Consider the following 27,344-nt stretch of genomic DNA (forward strand, 5'->3'; position numbering starts at 1 on the left):
AGGCCTATGTGAAACTTGTGACTGAATTCCTAAAAATGCATTGTCAATATTGAATCAGTTTTACATCATTGCCCTCCAGGGTTTCCTTCTCCTCAGAAAAGCAAACAAAACCTTGTCTCTCCTTTAAGGTTACTTTGCACACAAGTACAGAAATAACATTATTATTAAAAAGTTCTTTCTTTACAGAAATAACTGAGCCACAATGCCTATTTTTTATCCAATCTGTATGATCGTGGTTTCAACGCTTTTTCCTGTAGTTATGTCAGTTTCTATTATCTAAGAAGAATGCCAAGGTCTCTGAAATATTAACATTTCACAAAATGAAATCCTTTATTTTTCTCCTAAAAAATAATATTTACCAACAGCCATACATGAGCAGCAGAAAAACCTGCAGATACTGAAATACTACAGTTTGTTTTCAGTAGTATGTATAATTACTATGTAATATCTTCTGTTTATTTTATTGTAACCCATTGTTGTGGTTTAAGCCAAGCCGGTAACTCAGAACCACACAGCTGCTTGCTCACTCCCCACCACGTTCCTCCCCCTGGCTCCCGGAGGGATGAGGAGGAGAATCAAAAGAGTGTAACTCCCATGGATTGAGATAAGAACAGTCCAGTAGCTAAGGTATAACACAAACCACTACTGCTACCATCAATAATAATAATGATAACGGAAATAACAAGGGAAGAGAATACAACCGCTCTCCATCTGCTGACCGATACCCAGCCCGACCCCGGCAGTGATCTAGCCCTTCCAGGTAACTGCCCCCAGTTTATATATTGGGCATGACGTGCTGTGGTATGGAATACCTCTTTGGCTAGTTTGGGTCGGGTGTCCTGTCTCTGCTTCCTTCTGGCTTCCCCTCCTCCCTGGCAGAGCATGAGACTGATAAAGTCCTTGGTCAGAGTGAACATTACTGAGCAGCAGCTAAAAACATCGGTGTTATCAGTGTTGTTCCCCGGCTGAAAGTCAAAAACACAGCGCTGCCCCAGCTACTAAGAAGGATTAAAAATGACTTCTACTGCTGAACCCAGGACACCCATAAGCTCCTGTGTTTCTTTCATGTACAGTACAACCTGAATTAAAAGGACACTCAGTAGACTGACAAAATAACCTACTAAGGCATGTGGAAATACAAGTAAAAGGGGGCAATAATTCCATTAGAAAGGCAGAACACAACCCTGTGAAATATTAAATGATCCTTATTTGATGCACCAACTTATTTTACTTTAGGCAAAACTCCTAAATACAGGAACACATTTATATTTCCATGCTAATAAATGGACTCAAAACGCAAGTCCTAAATTAAAAGAAAAACTAAGTCAGAAAGATTATTTATTACACTATCCACAGTCTCTGTGATGTGATACAGCAGCACAAACTAATGAGTGCATTGCAGATCATAAAGAGCAACATATTGTGAAGACTTTTTCACAAAAACATAATGATTTCTTTGGCTTTGAATAATTTTTGGATTCTAGGAATGGCATTAATTCTCAGTGGTTTTTTTAGTCTTCTTCGTAAGGACTACATCTTTATGTTTTTTAAAACACTGAATATTTCAGAGATGTACTGAAATAGTCAGCTAAGGCAGATGATGGCTTAAAAGAAACACCAATACAAACTTCATACATCTACATATCCTTCCCTGACTTTTTCTGACTCCAATTCATTGAATTTCTCTCAATTCATGTTATGTATTTGGAGAAATTACAAAGCATAAGCACAACAGAAGAGGTGTCACAGTAATATATATAAGATCAATACAAGCAAATGCAACCTAGATGACTTGAAAATGCTGTTAAGAGACACTATTAAGCAATACTGCAATGTGCATAATATAAAAACATAGAATTATATAGCTAGATGCATACATTGGTATTTGTTTAATACATTATATATTAAATACATCAAATCTTCACATTTCAACTTTATTGCATCAGACAAGATGTTTTGTACCCGATGGATACTTCTTTTTTTTTCAACCTCTGCAACAAAGCCTCCACCCTTTCCCAGACTTTGTATATAAGTGGAGGTGTCTATGGATTGCCTCTTATTTTAATGCTGATTCTGCAAACTACTTAAATGCATAGTAAGCATGTGAGTAATTTTATTGAGTTTAATGAGACTACTCATGCATTTTAAGTTAATCATGTGCCTTGCTGTACTGAAGCTGCAGAAAAAAAACATACGGAAATCTAAGTAGTATGAATACACAATGTTATAGGACAATAATCGCTGCAATTTACACACATTGTCCCTGTGATTTAGGTTATAGGAGCCCTTTGCGTGTGTACTGCTCTTGCCGCCTCTCTCAAGCAGATGTAGAGGTTGTGCGTATTAAGAAGGCATCTCAGTGAGGTAAAATGTATTTTTATCATACTGTCCTCAGGGAGTCAGAGAATGTATAAATTCACAGTACTGAGCAAGTTGGGGAGAGGGGTTGTGGAGGCCTAGGTGAGTGGCACATGGAGTTTCAGGGGTTAATGAGTTAGGGAGTATTGCAGGTCCAGAGCTAGGGTGCTTTGGATGAAGGACAGAAACTTTGAAGGAATACAGAAGGGTTTCCTTCCCTTCTCTTCAATTGTGGTATTTCCTCTGTTTAGTTTAATTTAAAGACAGCAATTATAAAGTTCCTAATGAAATGTTGCAGCAACTTTTCTCTCTGTTGAGGCACTCAACAGTTTGTTCTGTCCCCTCTTCCAGTGACCTTTATTCATTTCTAATAGGAAACATATACAAGAATTTAATTATGAAAGATTCATCCTTTGTGAAAATTTCTTCAGTCAACAGGTACAAAAATTTTCAGTGCTAGGCAAACAAACACATGTGTATACTGATTGTGTCAGCCTGTTGCTCAAGGAACCAGGATAAAAATGGAGAAAAGAGTTCAGTCAATACAAATTGGAGGATATGTAGTGGACAATATTTAATAGGGAAGAAAGGTAGAATCCATGCTAGCAAGGTTAAAGGCAGGAACAAATTATTCATTAAGCTTATAAGGAACAAAAGAAATAGAGATGATCTAGACCTACCAATAGATAAAGACTGTAAGGTTTTTAAAGAGACAGAAAAAGCAGTCATCTTTAATATGTGTTTCCTTTATTTAGTAAAGAAGAGAATGAGAAGAGGAGGAAGAAGCACACTCTAAACCACTAGTAAATGATCTATCGATTTATAAATTATATTCAGTCTTTAGGCCTGGACAACTTACTTAGGCAACCAAACAAAAGCATTGAGTGTTGATATTCATGAATGTAAATAAGTTAACTTTTAATAAATCTTGGGAACTTCATGAGACTGAAGATCTTCAAAGCTTATGCAAGGTTCAAAACATGCAATGGTTCTAGGACAGTTAGTTTAGCATCAGTCCCAAAGAAATTGAAGGGAAAGATGACTTAAAAAGATGCTTGAGAACCAGCAAAAGCAGTATAATTGATGCCAGTCAATAAGATTTCATAAGATATTAGGACTTATTAAACAAACTTGATTTCATTACTTCAAGAGACTAAAAGTTGAGATGATAGACGCAGCTGCAAAAAGATAATTTATTTAGCCCTCTATGTGGCATCCAGAAAACATTCTTGTTGAAAAAGTTAGAGTGGCAGTATATTTTTAATGGACTGAAAATGAAATAAATATAAAACTAGCTAATTGACATAGTTATCAATGGAAAACATAGCTGAATAAGAGTGTTACTAGCAGGACTCCTTTGGGATTGATGTAAGGTCAACGTTATTCAACATTTTCATCAATGATCTAGAAGTAAGTATAAAATCACTGCTTGTAGTGGATGTACTTGCAGATGTCACAACAAGAGGGAGGAGGGTAAACAATGAAAAGGCAGGCAGCTGTACAGGGCCATCTGGACCACATAGTTAGCTGGGATCAGTAAAACAAAATCCGTTAAATTGTAGGCACAAGCAAAGTGGTACCTTGTGGAAGCAGGAAACACATGTCATGCAACAGAATTGGAAGCTGCATCCTAAGGAATAATATACTTGGATAAAAGTTAATATAACCCTGGAATGCTTAAGCAAGCTGCCTAGTTAGAGATGTAAAAAGTGATCTTACTTAGACATTTAGGAATGAAAAAATCCTAGGATACTCATGGCATTGCTAACATCTAGTAACACTTTAAAAGTCTCTAACAACTTTTTTAAACCATTTGGTTATTTTATATACTAAAACTAGGTAAATATGTGTTCTGAGCACATTTTAAGATGTATACATTTTCACAAATCTTAGCATATTGTATTAGAGTGAAGCAAGATGTTTGCAAAGAAAATCTTACAACAAGATGATTTAAATTCTGCATAGAAGTTGCAGTTTTAAAACCAGAGTATAAGGTATGTTTTTCTCTAATCATCAGTTGGTCAATTGATTCATAAGCATAAAATATATAAAAAATAGATAAAAATATCAAGAAGTCCAGAGGAGGGCCATGAGGATGATAAGAGGCTGGAGCACCTCCTGGATGAAGACAGGCTGAGAAAGCTGGGGCTGTTCAGCCTGGAGAAGAGAAGGCTGTGCGGAGACCTCATAGCAGCCTTCCAGTATCTGAAGGGGACCTATAAGGCTGCCGGAGAGGGACTCTTCATCAGGGACTGTAGTGACAGGACAAGGGGTAATGGGCTTAAACTTAAACAAGTGAAGTTCAGGTTAGACATGAGGAAGAAGTTCTTTACTGTGAGGGTGGTGAGGCACTGGAACAGGTTGCTCCATTCCTGGCAGTGTTCAAGGCTAGGCTGATCAGAGCCTTGGGCAACAGGGTCTATGGGGAGGTGTCCCTGCCTGTGGCAATGGCAGGGTGGTTGGAATTAGATGAACTTAAGGTTCTTTCCAATCCTAACATTCTATGATTCTATGAAAAATAGCTACCTCATGTGAAAAACAAGACGTAAGGGTAGAAGATACCCTGAAGCAAACCATAGCTGCAACTCATGGTAGACATGAAGCATATGAAAATAGTCCCAAAACAGCATGAACAACTCTGAAGTTAAATGTGCGGGTTTATTTGAGATGAAGACCTAGTGGAAATCAGTTTCTTCACATCTGGACACGTACATAGTTTTTTTCTCATAGAATGTAGTCTTTTCTCTAACAGCCCACCTTTGAAGTGGAAAAAATAAGAAGCATTTGTGAATGCCTCGGTAACAGGTAAAGAGAAAGAAATATCAATTTAGTCAAGATAGGAAGGCTCAAAATCATCTGCCTTGGCCATGAGAAAGTTAGCCAGTAGCTTGGTCTCTTCTGATTAAACTGAGGAATACTACTAAACTGAATGAAAATAAAGCTGAAAAGTACAAATATCATTCATAATTCACAGAAAATAAATGTAAAATGAATCAACTGTGTCATATTTGGTGCAAAGAAGTAATCTGGATTTTAGCCATAACACCTATGCCCCTCACAGCAGAACTAGACAGAAGGGTCAGCAAGCAGTTCAGACAGTTCAAAGTGTCTCAGCGCAAAAACATGTCAAAGCCTTCAAACGTCTTTGAGATAAGGAAAATCTTCAGCCAAAACTGTCAAACTGAATATCTCAATCTACCAAAGAAAGAAAAAAAAGAAGGTACTTCCAAGCATGCAGAGGTAAGATCCATAGAACTAACGCTGAGCAACATTTCTCAGCAGACAGGTATAATGTATTCTCTACCTGCAATGGAAAAGCTCTTTCAAAACAGTATCTTAAAGAACTTTTACAGTCTCTCTGAAGATATAAGCAGAGAGGGAGTCTAAGGAGACAGAATGCATTGCTGCCATAACACAGAGACAATCAAATTATTCATAAACAGTATCTACCCATAGAAAACTGTCTCAGACAAGCACTGCTGCCATCACTGTGACTTCCAACATCTCTGCTTTCCCCATTTGACTGAACAGGTCAAAGATCCAGCACTATTCCTAGTATGGTAAAGCCACTCTGACAATTAAACCTTCTAGCAAAGCAAAGGGCAGGAGGGCAGCCAAATCCCCAGTAGGATTCTCTCACTCTTTTTCCATTAATCTACACTGAAGAAGTCTGCTCAAAGGAGTGCTGATACTCATGAATAATAAACTCAGTCACATCATCAGCATGAGCAAGAAATTTCTCTGAAGGACAGCTGAAAAAGGAAAAGAGAGTATAATGATCTAGATAAGGAATAATCCCTTCAATTCCCTTATGCATTGAAAAGGAGTTCTCAAAAGGCATTCATTTTATGGGGGTTAAACAAATTATTTCAAGAAAAACAAATTTAGGAGCTAAGCTTTCTCCAAGATTCATACCACACAGATTAAGAGACTGCTCCTATAATCTACAGAATCAAAAACCTTCGAATTAAGAAAGATTAACACAACATAAACACTAAGCATTCCACAAAAGACTGTCAAAACAGACATGTCGGGAATATATTTAAGGCTTACCCAAGGGATGCTATTGAACTAACTAGAGGCTTTTTTTGATTGCTGAAGCCTTCAAAATAAATGAATTTTAGGAGTAAGGGAGGGACACTACCCAACAGTCCCCCTTATTATGCACCAAGAAAAAACAACTCAAAAGGAGATGAATGGCAAAAATTTCTTCCAGATGCTCTTTTGCAATATCTGATGAAAGTCAGGTTCAGGTAGGCCCACCAGACTTAGAAATTTTCTAAAACACAAAGGTTAAAATGCCAACACCAGACCCGTATAGCAAAATAATTTAAGGTAAATGTTAACTCAGAAAGCTTAAGACTATGCACATTGCATGCTGAAATACTTTAGAAAATCCTAAAGAATGAGGAAATCTCTGAGTGGATACACAGGCTCTACATACTTAGTAAAATCTCCATGGATACCTTATGAGAAGTAAAACAAACTTGTATTTTTCCTTGCCTTTCCTCTAAATTAGGGGGAGTTCTGGAATTCCAAAGAATGCAATTAGTCACCTGGATGAAATCTAAAGACAATGAGCTATTGCCTGCTGAACATGAGCCAGCTTGTGCCCAGGCAGCCAAGAAGGCCAACTGCATCCTGGCCTGTATCAGAAATAGTGTGGCCAGGAGGACTAGGGAAGTCATTGTCCCGCTGTACTCAGCACTGATGAGGCTGCACCTCACTACAACACATTGAGGGGCTGGATCATGTCCAAAGAGCAACGAAGCTGGTGAAGGATATAGAGAGCAAGCATCATGAGGAACATCTATGGGAAATGAGGTTGTTTAGCCTGGAGAAAAGGAGGCTCCAGAGGCACCTTATCACTCTCTACAACTGCCTAAAGGGGGGAAGTAGTGAGGTGGGTGTTGGGTCTCCCAAGTAACTGTGAGGAAAAGGCCTTAAGTTGCACCAGGGGAGCTTTAGATTGGGTATTAGGAAAAATTTCCTCACTGAAAGGGTTGTAAAACATTGGAACAGGCTGCCCATGGGAATGGTTGCACCACCATCCCTGGAGGTATTTAAAAGAAGTGTACATGTGGCGCTTAGGGGCATGGCTTCATGGTGGACTTGGCAGTGCTAGGTTGACAGTTGGACTTGATGAATCAGTGTGAAACTCCCTTCAAATCAGTAAAACTGTCTTTAAGCTGGGCATCAGTTAAATGAAACGATTTGTTAGAAGACTGATGAAATGACAGGGTTACTCATTAATAGGAAGAACTCCTTACTTGGCCAATGTAGGAATAAAAATTTCAAAGATACAATACAACAGGAAAACAGTGTACAAAAATTATTAGCAAAAAGCATCATTTTGACCTTGGCAGGCAATAAATCGAGCCTGCAATGGCACTAAAAAAGTATCGTGCCTTACGTAAGGGTCAAAATCTGTACATAGCAGTCACTCTGTCAGTACTTAGAAGGTGCTGGAGAGACAGCAGATGTGGTTGATCCAATGTGTCTGAACAAGAATATGATTAAAGAAATAAAATAGCTTTCATTGAAGTTTTGCCAGAAGGACATCACATTTACAAAGAACAAAATAAAAATCTAAGCAACATCCTTCTTTTTTTTTTTCTACAATAAAAGCATAACAATCACTACAAAATATATCAAATTGTCAATTAGTACATAAAATAACAGATTCACCCTTCTCTGCCATACTTGCTTACAACCAAACCACAACTCAGAGAAATTTCCCTTCCTCACTCCATGAACAAGCTAACCAATTCACCTTTTCCCAAACACATGAGGTTAGAATAAATGACTAGATAATCCTTCCTGTCCCTATATGCTCTGATTCCTTATTCTGTACGTTCTTGTTCTACATCTAAATACCCAATCTTTTTCCAAATTTTGCTATGGGCTTCAGACACAGATGTACTATAGGCACTCAGGGATTTACCCTCTTGCATCAACCCATGTCTCTCCAATTTAGAGACAAGGTTGTCATGTGGGACAGTATGAAATGCTTTGCACAAGTCTAAGTAGATGACAAGTCAGTTGCTCCTCTCCTATCCATCAGGATAATGAACTCAAACAAATATGAATGTTTGTATTAATAAGTTTATTTGTGTAGCAGTTAGGCAACCATATATATCACATTTCTCATTCCCAACACAAGTAACTCATGGCTGTTAACTGCATTATTAAAAAAAAAAAAGCCACAAAGATGTCATCTCAGTTATTTAAACCAATGAAGATGATGGTGGCCTACACTGTAAATATCAACCTCTCAATTCAGCAATCAAGAGAACACCAATTCTGTTTTAAAAACATATTTTAGTGGTGCTGATTGTATATAATATTATGAATCACTGTAAAAGTGACCTGAAAGGATATGAAATATAATTTTTGCACCATCTGGAATGTAGTCCTGATTAAGTTGTTCAGCAATTTGATTGCATCACCTAAACAAAATAATTAACATCAGAATGACACATTCTCCAGTTTCAGTGGCATTTATCTGTGTCCCATTTGTTCCATGCAATTTTTTTCCAGAATGACCTTATGCTCAAATTGTGTCACCAAGCCAGCTGCATGTTTATTCTCCTTCCAAGATTGAGCATGTATTTCATTAAAACTTACATGATACTAGAGCTTTACACAACAGACTGAAACAGACAGAATATCAAATCACTTTGGTTTTGTGAAATCTGGAACACTAAAAAAACCCAACAAAGTCTCTTCAGCTAAAATAGAAGTCTTTGAGGCTAGTTCATTGTTTAAAATTTTGAATTGAAAGAATGTGTACTGATTTCAATACTAGAGTACTAACAGATTAATACTCTTCTGCTCTTTGATTTGCATTGTTTTTTATTGTTTTTTTTCGGGGGGGAGTGGATTGTTAAAGAGAGTATATATTAAGGCATCTTCTTAAGCATTCTGCAGGCAGCATTTCTTTAGTTTTATTTTCAAAAGGATGCATGAATGTGTAGTTATTCTGTTTTTTTTGGCTGAGATTGTAAATTGCAAATAAAAAGATAATTTATTTTTCCATAGCTTCACCATTATGAATTGATAGTTGGTGGCTAGTTGCTTTCTAACTTTTCATGGAAGTAATCATTGTATTCTAAACAGAAACTACCACATGCAATTTCTGCTCCTGCACGTACTGATGTCAGCCTAACACAACATCAAAAAATACTGTTTGCACATACCATTGAAAGGCACACCACCAACACACTGAATCTGTGATTAACAGTACCTAATACCAGCCAAGGCCAGAGCTATTATTCTGAAGTGCAGAAATGTTGTTTCAGTTCAATATTACACGGCATAACTTCACAGTAAATTGGTTTCCAGGTTTATTGCCAAAGCAATTAAAAATTCAAAAGGTTGCTGTTTGAAGAGAACATTATGGAAAAGTATTAAATACAACTGAACCAGGAGATTATTTCTGTTTATGGTGAGAGAGCAGCAGGATGGGAGGAACAACTTGCATAAGGAAAAGTCATATTAGAAGTTCATATTTTAGCAAACACATTTCAGTGTAATGTTTATTGTAGAAAAGGGCACAAGAAGAACAAAAAGGAGACAACTGGTTCTAAAACCTTTTTATATTAAAAAAATCCCAACAAACTGTTACTTTTGAGAGCTGCTTCAAAGAAAGGGTGAAGGCCAAGGGAATTAAATGGATTATATGACACAAGCATTGAAACTTGCATTGTGTCTGTTTTTCTTTACCTCTATATTAGTTTAATTCTATTTAAATAAATGGTGTTTAATTAGCATTCCTCCTTTTTCCATGTCACAGAAGATTCTGGACCATGACTTTCAAAACAGCAATTTACTAAACCCCTTTGGAATAATAAAGTTGGGGAAGGAAGACAAGACAAGAGTGTCCAAACCTCAAAGAAACAAAACCAATCTTTTAATTAGCTTTGATTTCTGCAAGTTGAATTTTATTAGCACACACACTAGAAAGAGATTATATTTAAGTACTGCTATAAAATGAGTTATTTGTAATGACTAGAAACTATAGAATGCCTCCAGCTCCATCCTCTGCTTTATCGTGATGCGTTATTCCTGCATACTACAGCTACTAGCAGCTGATGGCACCAGCTGAAGTAAATGGACATATAGTAGTAGGGAGAGGATGAAGGTGATGGATATGAGAGATGCTGACCAAAGCAACTGGTATGAATCAAATGTGTGTGGGAAAAAATTCTCAGCTGAGTTGGACATGAATGTATGCACCATGTCCAGAAGCAAAGAAATATACTATTATCACTCTCAGATTGTCCTCAGCAAAGCATGTGCTTCTGTGAAAGGCAATGATTTGTGTCAATTAAAAATCCATCAACAGAACAGAAAGCACATGAGCCTTATCTGTAACAGAGGTCTAATCTCTGAATTAGGAGTGAACAGCAATGATGCATCACTCTGACTTGGTGTCACACAGCTGAATACCAAAACCCCATCCCTGCATGCTCAAGAATTGCTGTCAACCACTTTGCAGCCTCAACTGGGGTGTCCCATTTTCTGTGTCCCTAGGCATCTGCTGGGGAAAAAAGCCAGAGACACCCCAAACTCCCAAGATGGAATGCCACTCCCTTCAAAAATTAATAAGACTGATTTAATTAAAGATGTAGTTTTGAGCCTTCAACTTGTACTCATATTTTCATTTTTAACATTCCTACCCTAAACTATCAATGGACACTAACTTGGGGTTTTCTTTTGGCAGAGGCTTATTTCTATAGATTAAAAACAGTGGGGCAGAAGAGTTACCCAGCGATATGGCTTTTTAACAGCTTTAGATCCTATTCAGTGCCTTATTATTACGAAAAGCTTCCCCTGATCTCCAACCAAATCTTCTTTGCCACATGCTCAGCAAATTATTTCTTGCCCTTCTTCCCAGTGGATATGAAAATCTTCATCTCTTCCCTCTACATAAAATCACTTACATGTGAGTAGATGTACTATAACCTACCTTCAGCCTCCTGTTTAGATAAGGAAGTCTTTTACATTCCATCTGCTGGTTTTATGGATGCTGCCAACTTTGTCCACAAGCTTTCTGGACTGGGCTACTCCATAGAGATAATTATGATGCTAATTACACCAAAATAATTGTCTCTGTTTTCTCACATACATCAACCCAAATTACAATGAGAATCGCATTTACTTTCATATTGCTAGCTATAAATACAAGCAACTCTTATGTTCTCACTTCACATTTTAAAAAAAGACACAAGCATATATCTGTCTATTAATTACATATACATGTCTATTAATTACAAAATAGCGTTGGTTTTAATCTTAATTTACTGCATTTGAGATCATTAGATGTAATTGCACAACAATTAAGGATTGACTGACATGTACCAGATGGAATAAATTGGATTCCATGAGTAGCCAGGTAGTCCACCAATTAGCCCCCATTCTGATGCACACTATTTTGTTTAGAAAAGAGTACCAGGTTTCTATTCATATAGTCTATTACTAAGTAATTTATTAGTCTATTTTGTCCTTGGATGGAATAAATAGTTAATTTTAACAGTTAGAATTCTATCCCTTCAACTACAGATCCATATAAGCATTTATCCTATAGTTCTGTCTTAATAAACTTGACTGGGAGCCCTACAGATTCTGAGCTTCCATTGATAAAAGTAAGTATTACAAGGAAAACAGATTTGAAAGAGGTTTGTTTTATTAATTAACATATGCAAAATTTCTTTTGACTTCAGGGGAAAGGTTAAGTTAGTGTCAAAGGCACATTGAGACAGTTCACATTCATCTACGTTCAATACCTAAAACTAAGGATGTGATAAACATAAGCTGTTTTAGAAGTAGCTTCCTACTGAATATATGAATGCTTGCCATACAAATCCTTAGTCAAAAGCAATGAAAGAGTCAGTTGACAGAGAGCTAATCTTGGGAGCTAAACTTAAAGAAATCCAGAATAAGGCAAAGTTCATGCTCAAGAAGCATGCCATAGAAAAAAAAAATTAAACATGAAGAACAAGAAGAAACATCATAGAAAAAGAAAAGAGCTCATCACCACTGCCTAGCTGCTGAGGTAAGGTATATCAAACAACATAAAAGGAGTACACTGCACTGGAATGCTGCCATACGTTTACTGAATAAAGACATTAACACATGCAAACATCACTAACACTCAATAAAACACAGTAGAAAAATGATCTAAAGAAAAGTATCAGTTGGAATAGAAAATTATAAATACAAATAAACACAGTTATTTTCGTACTGGATCTGAAGGGGTATAAATGATAGAAATATTAGCTGTACACACTAAACAAATGAAGCGTCCTTTGTGCAGAAGTACATAACAGAATGTATTGCTGGGGTTGGAGGGCTGGTTTATACAAGTTAGAAGCTTCCATTCATATTTAAGAAGTACATACAATGTTTCAAAATAACAGCTTCTGGTGTTATATCAGGTAAGATGCAATCAATGTTTATTTTCAAATGCTCTTTAGAAAATTTTCTTTTACCTCTTATTTCTTGAGATTTGTGTTTATGCTTATGTAAATTGTCTATATTCTCAAAAGTAGCAATTAGAACACATTTTCATTTCAAGACAGAACAAGATCCAAACAACTAATGAGCTCACGTATGGATGTAGCAATCTGTCACTCTGCAGCGGAGGATTAAAAGGTCATGTTATAATAGCAGCTTTGTTTCTCTCATATGGAGCAGTTAACACCAAAAATTATGCTTTCAATTTCATAAAATTAATAAAAAAATACAGACAAATTTCCTGTTTCATAAGGGTGTGTCTTCACTGATAAAAGGCAGGAAAAAATCCAGTTAACACAAACAAAAAAGAATTATACGGGTATATTTATTTTATTTCTGATCAGATACAATTTCTTTAGCCCTGAAAAAGGCATTAAAATTTTATGTGCACATCTGTATCATAAGTGAAAGATTTTGACTTACATGTTGTCTATAAGGTAGGTAGAGGAAACCTTTACACATTAGGTTTCTACTTACAACACTTGGCTGTGGGAGAGCCATGTTAATTTCCCTTTCACACCTGAGAAGACTTGAATGCATATCATCTTTTACCCAGGAGATTGCCTGAATTACCATACTGTAGCTACTGGGAGTGCTTCCACAAAAAGTTCTTCTGTGAAGCTTTATCTCGTTAAACAAAATAATATGATATTAATTGGAGCAGAGACTGAGACTCAAGTGAATTCATTGACAACAAGCCTACAGCTATATATACAGTATTTTAGTTCCAAGCTTACCCTATCCTACCAGCTTCCACCCCTCATGTCTACCAGTTTGGCCCTCCACATTATTAAAACCAAATATGGTGGGGAGTTTGGGTGTATACGAAACTGACTTTATTTTCTCCCTCCTCCTCAAATTACTTTAAAACATGAAATGTGTTTGCAACTAAAAATATACTTTCCATGTCACCCTTGTGAAGAACTATCACATTTTACTGAAAGAATGGAAAAGATCAAGTCACATATATCATGTTTGATACTAAAGGGTCGGTGGTAGAAGGTTTCATCACTTTTTATTAAGAAAATTTTAAAGATCTTGGTATACCAGAACCATAAACTTTAAATTAATCATCAAACTGTTTCTTTAAAAAAACAACAAAAAAATCACTTTACCAGGAAAATCTGAACATTATGCATTATAATTGATGGAAAAAAGTTTCAAACTCTCACAGCAAAGAACAGGACTAAATTACCTATCTCCTTCTTATTCAAATTTTCCATTAACTGAGGTGGAATTTTTTGGCTGAAAGAAAACAATGAATATTCAAAGGAGATCTTCCTTTCTGCCACAAAAATAAGATCTGAGCAAAATTTCAGTGGTGGTGGGATTCCTGTTAGGACATTTGAAAAGTCTGTCTGCATTGCATGCATACTCCAAGTGAAGATACTGAATTAAAATTGCTAGTTATTATTGCACCAGGTTATATTTCCTGGTAGTATCAAAGACCAAATAAATTCTTGGGACTCCAAGCAATTGCTGATTCTGGTCAGAGCAACTATAAAAAACATGATAGTGCTTAAAACAAACAAGAGAACAAAAATAAGTCAACTGCCAGGCAGCATCCTAACTTTCCCTGAAAGTATGTCAACAGACATTAAAAATTATATTCAATCTGCATTCATTTCTGAAACAAACCCTTTTTTTTTTTAATGGAAAAACAGAACAATAGCAAGAAAAAAGAAAAAATATGCTCTGCTATTATTTCAATGCTGAGAAAAGAGCCACCCTTGAAAAGCTTCTGACAGTATTTGATTTTCCAAACACAGTAACGTACATTGATAGCAGAACCTTTCTGTATCATGCCTAACAACACAGGAGTATGTCCACGGAAAGCAATGATGAAATTTTTAGGCTATCATGTTGTTCAAAATGTGGGCTCCAATTAAACCAGTGTCAAATACCTATCACTTTGAAAATACCCATCACTTTGTAAATACCCAGGATTCTATGTGTATATTCCAAAAAGACACCAGCCCCTTGATGACTGCATTATCTCCAGTACAGTTTTCAAAAACATCATTAAAGGGATTTCAAATTCCATGGTTTAATGAACAAAATTCTTGATTCTATTGTTTCTAGCTTGGCCCTGATACTGGTACCTTTCATATAATCTATACAAGAACAGTTAACTTCCATGAAAATAATTTTGCATCAATCACCTACTTTTCACAAAAACTACTTCTCAAATGTTGTCATTATAAAACACAACATAAAAATTACACTAGAATTCTGATATCAAATAAAGTACATACTTATAAAAGGGATATTTCTCAGCTGCTGAGTAATACTTTTGCTACTATTTCCCTGCATTGTGATTTGCCGTATATATTAAGTAAGAAGACATAAAAATGAAACACAGTGATGAAACTGAAAGATTCGAGATTTCAGTTCAAACCTGTTGGTTTATAATTCTCTCACACTAAAGATATGATCAGAATCTTTTGTAATCTGTGGAAAGACAACTCAAATTTTCATAAAGTCAGGGGTCAGACTAAAAGTTTCACTTAATTCCTAATCACTTAGATAAAAACATTAGCTACATATAAAAATATAATAGGCACTATAAAAACAGTCATCACCAACTGATTTAAAAAATACAGACTCTATTTATAATGAAAATGAACAATTACTTTGGGTATTTATCACTTCCATGTGGTGATCTTCTGTTCATATAATAGATTTTAAAATCAGAACATACCAATATAATCATTTATTTTGATAGTCTATGAAATGCACTAATTTCCTCATCAAGCGTATGACTTCTGGCGAACTACACCATATCTGCTGTAGCTTTTCATTATAAAATTTTATCACCCAAGGAATCTATCACTGAAAGCTTTAATTTTAATGTAATTTTTACTGAGTACATTAAATTTCATTTCTTATTAAATCGTTTTCACTAGTTTTCTGTTTGTTGTCAGTCAAAAGCTAGGACTTTTAATGCTCAACCCCAAAAAGCATCTAGCTTACAAATGTTCCCATCTGAACTGAGCTAAAAGCAATGCATGGATTAACCATGATGTAGTTCATACCTCTAAATCTACAACCAATAATGTGGTTGTTTATTCTGTTAATAATACCGGGATCAGCATGTGCTATGGGCAGACTGTGACTGGAATCATTTAAGTATGAATGTGGTAACCAAAGATCAGTATCATATATGTCCAGCAAGAGGATAAAAACCAGCAGATGCTGTACAGAATTCACTGTAGATACGATGCTGTGAATATGAACTATGCTAATGGAAGTGCTACCTTGTACAAAGGCACCACGCATCTCGATACCTTCAGCAAACATTTCTGCACTAATCTGAGGTTTGAATAAGGAATCTGTGACCTAGAGCATTGAGTACCATGAAAAGCAAAGTTTCATTCAGATATGAAAAAAGTCACCCTTTGCCATTTGTTCTTTTTTTTTATAAAGAATCAACATTCTTACCGTGAGACCAATTTGCTCAACAAGTTATTACGTTAACCTTCTTTGTAATTTTCTTTAGCTGCTTTCACAGCAGTCTCGGAAATTCAGATACGCTTTTGATGCACGCTTGAAATTTCAACAATCAAAAAGAACCTCAAGTTTTGCACTGAATAACCTTCCCCCCACTCCTTCAGATGGTACTTCAGAAGGCAACTGTATTTCAGATTCAGTGCATATATATATATACACTTCAAACCCATGACTATTTACTATCAAAGACAAGTTCGAGCACTGGAGTTCTCATCAGAGGGGAACTCCAAAGATCAAATTGTATCTTCAAACAACCATATTTTCCCTCTATGGCTCCAGCCTTCTAAAATTTGAGAGTCCTGCTGTTAAAACACCCTCCCATAAACCTGAAGAAGGATAAGTGACCTACCTTAGAAAGTCCGCCTACTTCCAAATAGAAGCAGATAATGAAAACATTCCAGGTGACCCACAGGGCAGTCCACACCGTGTACTAAACACAAAGCCAGATGAAAGCAAAAAGACAGAAAAATAAAATGTGAAGATGAAAGGACCTTATACTCAGCAGATCAATAATAAAAAAAATGATATCAATAAGCATTGTTCTTCTGGGAACAGCCAAAACAGAGTTCAGAAAAGGAGTTCTCCCTGCAGAAGTTCCCTGAGAACCATAGGAAATTATAAATCCAATATTCGTTGCTGCTCTAAATAAATCAATAAAACAGATTTATTCTTTACAGCTTTGTACTATCCCACTGACACCAATTAAGTCCAAAATCTGTTTTGGGGACAACTGTGAGTTATTCGTAAATCATGATTTAGTTCTGTTAAAGGAGATTCCAGAATAATAAATTTAAACAGGCAAGTATTATTAAAATAATATTTAAATATTATGAAGAGATACAAAAGAAAAAAAAAAGACACCAAATAAAACAGATCTATTGATCTGATAATTTAGATTTTACAAAAATCAAATGAGTAAAGGGTAAATCTGGTCTCTTAAGAATCATAGGATTATAGAATCATAGAAGGGTTAGGGTCGGAAAGGACCTTAAGATCATCTAGTTCCAACCCCCCTGCCATGTGCAGGGATGCCTCACACTAGACCAGGTTGCTCAAGACCCCATCCATCCTGGCCTTGTACAAAGCCAGGGATGAGGTATTCACAACTTCCTTGGACAGCCTATTCCAGTGCCTCACCACCCTTACAGTAAAGAATTCATTCCTTAATCCAACATAAATCTCCCTGTTTCATTTTGGACCCCTTGTCCTGTCGCTACACTATCTGATGAAGAATCCCTCTTCAGCATCCTGGTAGGTCCCCTTCAGATACTGGAAGGCTGCTCTGAGGTCTCCACACAGCCTTCTCTTCTCCAGGCTGAACAGCCCAATTTTCTTAACCTGTCTTTGTATCAGAGGTATGGGAGGAGTCTTTCAATAAAAGGCATTTTAATTACATTAAAAATAACTCACTACTCCAGCCCTTGTGGCCATGAACCCGATCTTACAATGCGCCTTTAACAGGTGAACTTGTTTCTTTTCTTGTTTCTCCTACCCTAGTGCAAGACTGAACTCATACTACATCCACAGCATGAATGGGAAATTAATTTGTCTACCGTAAATCATCTTTTGCATTTTAATTGTCAGCATAATGGACTGACCCTATTTCCATACAGATGCACTGTTTACCTACATACAGCTGTAAACTACACCCAATTAACACTTCAAGCAGAACACCTCAAAGGCATTTCTGTCTGATGGGCTAAGCACATCCTCAGCCACATCGAAGATACACCCACCAGAAAAATGCAATGAGCAGCAGCACTGTCACTTTACATTTATGTGCTTACAACCTTCACAGTGGGGAACTGCTGCTAAGCACCCTTGCAAGTCCAATTAGGTGTGACCAGATGAGGCTAATGTGCTATTGTTTTGCCTCAATACAATCAGTAAAGCTCAACACCCTAATCTATGATATGCTGGATCCCATTTCCATCACATGGGTGCCACCAGTTTGGCTTTCTTTGGCACTGTTGGATTATGTTCCCTCTTCCTTCCCCTCCCTGTGACGTATAATGAAAGGTTCAGGTGAAGAGGGTTGAATTTTTCCCCACTTTGATTACCCCCACATGCATACTGTCATTTCTGTACACCAAACAGGTTAACTGCTTTAATTGAATTTCTTATGGGGCACTTAGGCAGTTTGGATATGGCTACAGCATAAGAAGTAGGTCATTAATAAACAAAATGAGAGTAATAGTCCTAAGGCCATTTTCTCTGGCTAACAAAGAAGGGCACTGTGGCAACTGAAGGCTGGATAATTACAAAATAGACAGAGCTGCTGTGGTCTGTGAGCAGTATAAGGTCTGTACTATCTATAAGATTAACTTAAAAGAGGATAACACATTTTACTACATTTGCTGACTTTGTAGTAACTCATCATAAGCTCCTGATTTTTCAACATACATCCTCAGAGCATCAAGTGATGAGCATTCAAAATTAATGGACACTTAATACAAGCCCAGTTGCGTGTAAAAAGCAGATTTCAGAATATTCAGGAGAATTCCCCTTTTTAAGAAAGAAATTCTTATCTGTCCATTAACAGAATATGTCATCACAACAACAGGAAACCTACTTGATCTGCCAGGCAAAACCATATCTGTTAATGGCCTTACCCTGTCCCATGGGGACCAATGACAACTCTGAATCATGCAGGTAAAAACTACCTGAATGTGCTTTGCCAGGCCAAGCTAGGCTGGTTTACACAGTCAGGACCTGTTTGGTTCCTTATTCACTGTGAGGATTACGGGAAGAGAACTGCAGGAGCAAAGCACATGTGCCCCTTGACAGTCAGCTGCTGTGCATGGAAAAGCTCTTCCTACACACTCACTGAACTATAGTAACATGAATTTAAGTTCCCCTTTACTTTACGTACATAATAATTATATATTCAGTAGTTACTACTATATAGTTTTTTAAAGTAAGTGAGTTATTGCCCAAACACATGGTTTTGGACATGTAAGTAGTAGATTTTTTTCTTTGTATAGTGTTACAGGCACTTAAGGAAGACTACATTAAAGAAAGGCTAAGACAGCAAAAGCAAGAAAGCAAAATTAGGAAATGTTGCAATTCTGATTTCATTTTTCTATTTTGCGGCTGTGCAATACAACGCAAGCATCAATTAAATCACCATAGGTATATTTTTGTTTTAGAAGACCTTACCTCCCTTAATACATTTTATGAACAGCTAACTCAATAATTCTCTTTGTTGCTCAGACCCTGCTCTAAGGACAGAATGTTAATTTTCTCAGGAGGTTTTCTAAGATGCTCATTGCTGGAATGTGTGAGAGCTGCACAAACATTAACTAATTTACTCTATGTTATAAAGGACTGATACAGCTCTCAGAATGCAAATGATGTTTTGATACATGCAGAGATTACATTCAGAAATATTCATACACTATAGGCATCCAACCTAAGATTCTTAAGAGTTCATTTTCAGAGCACTTGGGGTTATAAAGCACTTTATAAGCTCAGTGTTCAGCTGCCTGTGGCTGAGCATTCAGCACTTCTGCAAGTCAGGCCACAAGGTCTCAAGACAAGAACCCAGAATGCAAGGGGAAAACAAGCACGTGAGAAGCTTGGTTGCAGTGACTCACTTTGTGTCAAAAAAAGGTTTCAGTGACTGAAAGATAAAATTCAGCTACCTGGCACAGACTTCACAAAAGCAATCTTTTATTCTTGCTGTCAAATGACTTATTTTTCCCATGTCTTCTGTTTTCTGCAAATCAAGTTTCTATTCTATAGCTGTAATCACCAGAAAACCCCCAATGTCTGTCCTTTCTATTGCAACTGCAAAAAATTGGTATGCATCCATGCAGTTCAAAACTGCAAATATACAAAAGGATCATGTAAAGATTGCAGAGGAGGGCTTTAAAAGCAGCTTTTCTTAATTTGAGAGTTTCTCCCTGAAAAAACTGTAATACTTTCTGAACATTATATGTATGTCTGTTCAATCCCCTCTCCCCAGACAGTGATTCCTTCCCCAACTGTATGGCCAGCCACATTCAGTCACTGCTGGCTCAGCTGGTCTCATGCTCAACATCACAACCCTCACTGTATCTAGCATGAAGAAGGAATTCACCACATAGGTCAAATCAATATGAAGGGTTGGTTGTTTGGGGGTTTTGTTTTCGGTTGGTTGGTTGGTTTTGTCTGGCTTTTTTTTGTTTTGTTTTGGGTTTTTTTTGTTTTGTTTTGGTTTTTTTTTCTAATTATTTTTTATTTTATATCCCATATGATGCACTACTTAAAAATAATTACCTAGATATTTTCATTCAGTAGATTCCTTCTCCTCAAAGGACCTAGACACTGGTGATAAACTTTGCTGCTTTCTCCCCATGATGCTCTGTGTACGTTCTTGCTTTTGTATTTTTGCACTAAGGATTGTGTACTATGTGGTTTAAGGAAGCATTTAGATATTATTTGGAGTGAGTGCACCCTAAGCTTTACAGGTTAAATGTCTGTTAAATTACTGCGCAACCCTATAGGTTCCTTTCAGATCCCTTTCTTAATGCCTCTGCCTCTCTACAATAATGATATTTCTAAGCCTTTTTTGACTCTACAGGTCATATTGAAATCAATGCAGAGATATTGTTCACGTACCAGTGAAATACAACCATTCCTAGAGTTAAATCATTGTTATTATTGGACACAATGTTACAAAAAGAAAGGGTTAAAGAAAAATGCAAAGGATGGTTTCTCAAACTGAAAGGTAAGAGAAGGGAAATTTCTAAGTGCAAATACTACAAGGATCATGGGTAAGTTTAGCATTAATGAATAAACTACCTCAAGTGTATATTGAATCTGAAGTGCAGCGCCTCCTCTGACAGTGTCTTGGCATTAGGAGAAATGAATGTTGGCTCGGGGATACTTCAAGGGAAAGGCAGCAACTGCTGAGTCATCAAATCATCCCCCTGCAATACCTGGCTGTGCCTCAGAGGCATCAGTACTTGCAGAGCCCTACTTAGTCATATTTGTGAAAGATGACATGGAAACTGGCATAAATCAGCATATACTGGAAAAGTAACAACTCAGGACTTATCAGGTAGGATATTCAAGGAGTAATTTTGGATGCCTAAATATTTCACATGGGTTTTGAGTGTCTATAGTAACATTTGCTTGAATACTGTCTAAAGTATAATGTATAGCCTTTCTTCTGCTTTTGCTTTTTATACCTCTTGGCTTTTCAGGTGTACACGTTGCCTATGTATCATATTATTTAATGGAATAAATTAAGGCAAGTAAAGCAGACTTCCAACTAATATTCCCCCTGTTTAAGTGTATTATTTTCTTCTCCCACTGTTCATTAATAAATTTATGTTCAGCTTTGGGCCAGGTTTGTGCAATTTTAGCTATATGACTCATAGTTCAGAAGGCTTTTGAAGTCCCATATCAGAAGTAGAAGCGGGGTTAAACCCTCAGCTTTAACAAGTATCCTGTCAACATCTTTAATCAGTTTGAATAGCCTGAAAAATCTTGCTGGTAATAGCAAGTCCTATTAAGAAAGGAAAAGCATGCACAGGGAAATGGATCATAGCAGAGCTCTGGAGCTGCATGACAGGCGTGTTACAGCATAGTTAAAACTGAAATTTAGCTGGTTTTATTTCTTTGCAAATGTTTGTGTAAGTTTTAAATGAGCCAATATGGGAAAATTAGGAATTGGCTATGAACGTTTATGTCCCCTGGGAACTCTGCACTGATTTAATTCAGCCACAAAATATTCAAGTACTGAAAATAGCACACCCGCTTAGTGACAGGACAAATTGTTCCCAAAAACTGACCTAATTAATACAAAAAAGCCATTGGAAATAATTGATGGATTTAAACTAATTAGGACACTTGGAGTTAATGCTGTCTCTTCCTCTCTCTCTCTCTGTGTTTCTTAAGCTCTGAGGACTCAGAATTTTATCTATGAGCAAGTGAAATTCCATATTTATTCCAGAATCACCTCCTTATAGTACTGTATCTGAAGGACCATAGATAAGAAAACATGAGCTACTGGGTTTACCTACTTGGAATGACAATTGTATTCAACAGAGATGCTTCATGGCTCAGCCATTGCGTGGCAGCTCTTAGATGGTAGGGCATTTTTTGGTAGAAAGCTTTCAGTCCAAATTTTATATCACCCAAACTATTAAGCAGAACTCATTTCTTTACTCAGAATCGAATCTACAATGGCTATGCTTGTATTTCTTTTCATTTATTCTTGGTCTAATTGACCCATCTAGGTATTTCACTCTTTAATAAAATAAAATTGCTATGCAATTTTACAGATGTTTACCCTCACTTGCTTCCTATTTCTTATGTATAAAATGGAGAACATGAAGCAGAAAAGTGATTCATCAATATATGGATGTATATACACTGCTGCCTAGTTCTCCAGCCACAGGTAATAGATAAAAGTGCTATTATTTACATCAATCCATTTTCAATTATTTATAGTCTGCTTGTGAAGCTTAGCTAATGCAAGTATAAGGAACCTTGGTTGCACTTTTTGTTCACTTTTTCTTTTAAGACACGACAAAGAATTACAGGATTCCAGGCTTGACTAGAAAAGAAGAAGCTTTTTAAGTATTTGTTTAATGTGTTTTCCCCAATAGACATTTATTTTACCTTTCCATGAGGGAAAAAAAAAAAACAACTTTTGCATCTTAAAATCCATTACCGACAGCACAAATGAAATGCTCCACATACAGACTCTGCCAAGTAAAGACATAATATTCACCCATTCAGAAGAGAATGAGACGGAAGAAACAGATATTTTTTTGTTGACAGTTTCCTTCACAGCTTTGAAAGTTTTTTATTCTTGGTTATGTTGAAAATACGGGAAAAAAATCTAAGAAGCTTCAAGCTACAAGCATCAGAGACAATTTACAACAATTTTGGGTCAAGGCCATAAATATGCATCTCAGCAAAGTTAAATGTGAGCTGGAAATTTCTTTTGAACCCATGGGCCACATGACCAAAGGAATTTCTACAATCCCTGCTTCTCCCTGTTTAAGAGGAACATGTAGCTAAATATAACTTGACCATTAAAATTTTTAATTTTTATTTTATTTTTAATGGCAATTGATTCTGCTTGTCTATTGCAAAGAGAACAATTTGCATTTCTTCATTTATTCTTGGTCTAATTGACCCATCTGGGTATTTCATTCTTTAAAAAATCTTACTAGGGACTTGTATCATGGTCATGATTTTGGCAGCATTTTCTCTAGGTTACCAGTTCTTGATAGCTTCCAAAATCTCAGAAATGCCACTCAGTAGTCCTAAATTTGCAAAATGATATGGTGCCCTCTGAAGTTTCTACAGAAACACCATATGGTGTTTCGAAACCTTTTGAAACCAATAAAATTCTGCTTTGTAATATAACAGGTTTTAAACATAACTGGAAAAAAGAAAAAGGTAATAAATGAGACTTACCACGACTATATATCGGGGCCTAAACTGGATGGTTCCAAACAAACCCAAAATGACAACTATTATTTGTAGGAAATTGCCAAGGATAGGAGCCCACTGGAAACCAAGGAAGTCAAAGATCTGTCTCTCTAATGCTGCCAGCTGTAAGAAAACACATAAAAAGAACATCACCTTTTTAATTATGGGTGAGATAAAACACTTGACATTTTGTTATTTGCACCAGGATTCCCCAGGCTAAAGTACATCAGAATTCTAAAACTATGGTTCCTGGCTGTAGCCTTTGTCAGCATCGTCAGTACACTGGTATCTGAAGATAGCTACTAATCAAGCTACTAGAAGATCATATAGATCTTCTAATGAAAAAGCAATTGGAAAGAACTTTAAGAAGATATTTGCAAAATACTCATATATTACAAAAATACCTCTACAAATCCAGACAAGTTTTATTTTATTCTTGTATGCTGGAAAATCTAAGTCTTGTCAATACTTACTTAAATACAAAATTTGTCCTAAACAAAAGCTCACCTAGGCTGAACAAAGCCATGTGAACCTTGCTGTTGTTACTGAAGTATCATCATGCTCCCTCCCTTCCCCATGTCTGTGTTTTCTTAGATTCAGTATCAATTAATTTGCTACCAATTTTTGAAAATCGAGTCTGTTGTTATAAAGATACTAAATTCAACATTCTCAGCAGCATAGTTGTTGAAGTTTAAACTTGGTTCAGTATTTCTCCAGCTGTAGCACAACATTTTTGAGCATTAAATAGAATCCTACTGAGAAACAACTGAATTTCTGTGCTTGGTAGAATTTATCACACAGCTACTTGATTTTACTCCATTGTTACGAACCCTAAAATTTACTGAAATATGTACTTAAAATATTTATAACTGAATCAGATGGAACAAGCATGGCCCTATAAATACCAACCGAAGTATTAGCATATGTGGGTATTTCACATAAACCATTTCATGATATATGCAATGGGCAGATTCGACTCTCACCTACAAGCAGGGCTGGGTGCTGCTCAGAGCAGAATCCAACCTTGGTGTACAAAAACTGCCCCTTACGCCAGTTGTGAAATGGTTCTATGAATCACATTCTCTATGCAGTGGTTAATAAATATGATAAATCTAACCAATTACATGAACAAAGACTGAGTCATCAACTTAGTGCAGCTCCTCTGCAATCAGGGAAGTTACACTGACTTTTATCAGATAAACATCTGGCACATTTATATAATGAAAATTATCATGCAGCAATGTTAAAATGATATTATCCTATCTTAACAAAATTATTCTTTTCATGCTGTAGGTAAGGGGTAACACAACTCCCATTTGAGTGAAGTTCATGAGGCATTAACTATCTCCTTGCTTTTGTCACACTCGGCCCTCTCTTCTTTTAACTCATTGTCTATCTGTATCAACCTGTTTTCTGCCCTAGATATGGAAAAGAACTACAGACATTAATGAACAAATCCAGGAAAATATATATTTTACATGGACTTCAGATGGAGTTTCAGTACCTAATGGTGTGACTGTCACCTTCCTGGAAGTATGTGGGCAACCTGATTGGTACACAACAATAGTGACCCTGATGTCATTCTTATAATGTCCTCACCCTATAGCAGACTCACAACCATCACAATAATGGCCTAGCCTTGACTTCACCAAGGACACCTCAGAGTGACATGCTTTTTCTAATGTGCTCCCTCAGGCAATTTATGGATCTCACGTTTGGGAATACCTCTGCCTGTAGCTTCCCTAAACCACAGGATACATCACACAATACATTACAAGGGTGCTTCAAATCCCATCTGTAAGATTGTAGAGTATTTCAAAAACTCTTTGGCACAGGCAGAACTCACAGTTTATGGTATTAGCAATGACACACCAAGAGTCCTGTCCTGTATCATGCAGGAAAGCATTTATGACTTCCATGACCAGAGCCAGAGCCTGGAGATCCTGCAGGGTCAGAAAGGCACCTACATAATTCTCATACCACCATTTTTCAGAGACAGTGAAAGGGCTTTCTTCCTGAAGCCCCTGGCAAGTGAACAGAGGATGGAGTTGCCAAATTAGTTTAGAATCTGCTTATTAGCCACCTTTGCCCTGAGAATCATTGAAACTCTCCTGTAGCCTAGGTCTTCACCAGCAGCAATTCATTTGAGTGTGTCCTATAACACTCCCAGCACTGAAGGCAGCTGTTTTAGGACTGCCTCCAGTAAAGTGTCCTTGGCTCTGAAACAGGGCAGCTGTGCGCAAACCACATACCTACTAACTCAAAATGGTCCCTGGGCATAGGTGAACTGCCTGGGAAGACCACTAGTCTCGGTTAACATGATGGAGGAGTCTAACAGCTCACTAGCACCCACAATGGAATGCCACCTCCTGGTTTATTCACCAGGAACATGAGAATTTGCTGGTGTAGAAAGCACAGGACTTGAATGGGGTCGCTTTTAAGGAATTAACTTCACACAAATGGTTTGCTGCAAGAGACGGCTGCCCTTAGACATTTTACATAATGTTGAAACACCTAGAAATGTCTGAGGGACAAAACCTGCAGCACAGATACGAATTCTGCAGCACAGATATGAATGAAGATATATAGTGTGTATCCCTTCTTAAACTTGTCCTTAGGAGCAATTTTCAGAGCCATGTAGGCCGCCTACACCTTAAATGCCTGAAAGATGTAGTCCTACAACATCAACAAACGCAGTCACTGCACTTTGCCATCAGACCCATGTTAACAGGCTTGGTACCCAGCTCATGCCTAAAATGGATCAGATAGAAAGTCTGGCTTCATGTATATCTCTCTGATATCTGCCTTGATATCTCTGAATATATCTGTCAGGACTGGGCTCTGACAAAACAGCACAGTGGCCACAGGTATCTTCCCAAAGATGATTGCATAAATGCATATATGAATGGTAGATAGACATACACATATAGAACATAATTAGTCTTTTTATAGATTACTGTGATAAAGGCACCCACTGCAAACAAAAACAAATAAGGTTCATTTTCCTCTCCTGCTGCCTACTGAAATGTCAATTAGGATACCAAGGGGAGAGCTTCTCCTTGAAGCTGTGTCACCAGCCAAAAAAAAAAACCCAAATATATTTAGTGAGTCAAAAAGAGAGCACAAGCAGAAACATGAATCTACAGCCTACTGCTTATAGCGCTTATTTGGGACTGGGAGTTTCTTATTTCTTGCCTGCAAGGCTCTTTTATTTTTATATACAGTGACAGCATGTAAACCACCAATGGAGTCCGGGTAGCAGGACGTCAAACATACAGCAGCATTCCTTGCCCACTAACAAGTGCTTTCACCGTCAGATGCACTTTTAGATGCACTTTCATGTGCATCTAAAGTCTCACATATTTTGCTGTTGTCACCAGCACAGAGTATTTGTCTCACCCATAAAGACCACAGAATACATTAGTATGGAAAAAAATCTAAATAAAAGAGAGAGGTAGGAGGCACGTCTGTCCTGCTCAAATTGCTACTCTTTTCTAAATTACAAAACTTTCTTGCAGACAGTT

General features: G+C 36.9%; 1 protein-coding gene across 5 annotated transcripts in view; it reads right to left on the minus strand.

Moving 5' to 3' along the window:
- The window catches only part of NKAIN3 (sodium/potassium transporting ATPase interacting 3), a 355,864-nt gene that overhangs the window by 166,316 nt on the left and 162,204 nt on the right, over positions 1-27,344 (minus strand). For 4 of the 5 annotated variants that reach the window (XM_062633316.1, XM_062633314.1, XM_062633315.1 and 1 more), the window contains exons 2-3: positions 23,806-23,943; positions 16,736-16,816 (exon numbers count right to left, since the gene is read on the minus strand). In XM_062633316.1, the coding sequence (XP_062489300.1) occupies positions 16,736-16,816; positions 23,806-23,943 (219 nt within the window). The remainder of the gene's footprint in view (positions 1-16,735; positions 16,817-23,805; positions 23,944-27,344) is intronic. The other variant, XM_062633312.1, reaches the window with a different exon arrangement.

Source organism: Pezoporus occidentalis, unplaced genomic scaffold (assembly GCF_034315485.1).
Source record: "Pezoporus occidentalis ecotype Australia unplaced genomic scaffold, CSIRO_AGI_Poc_V1 ctg4, whole genome shotgun sequence".
Lineage (NCBI taxonomy): Eukaryota > Metazoa > Chordata > Aves > Psittaciformes > Psittacidae > Pezoporus > Pezoporus occidentalis.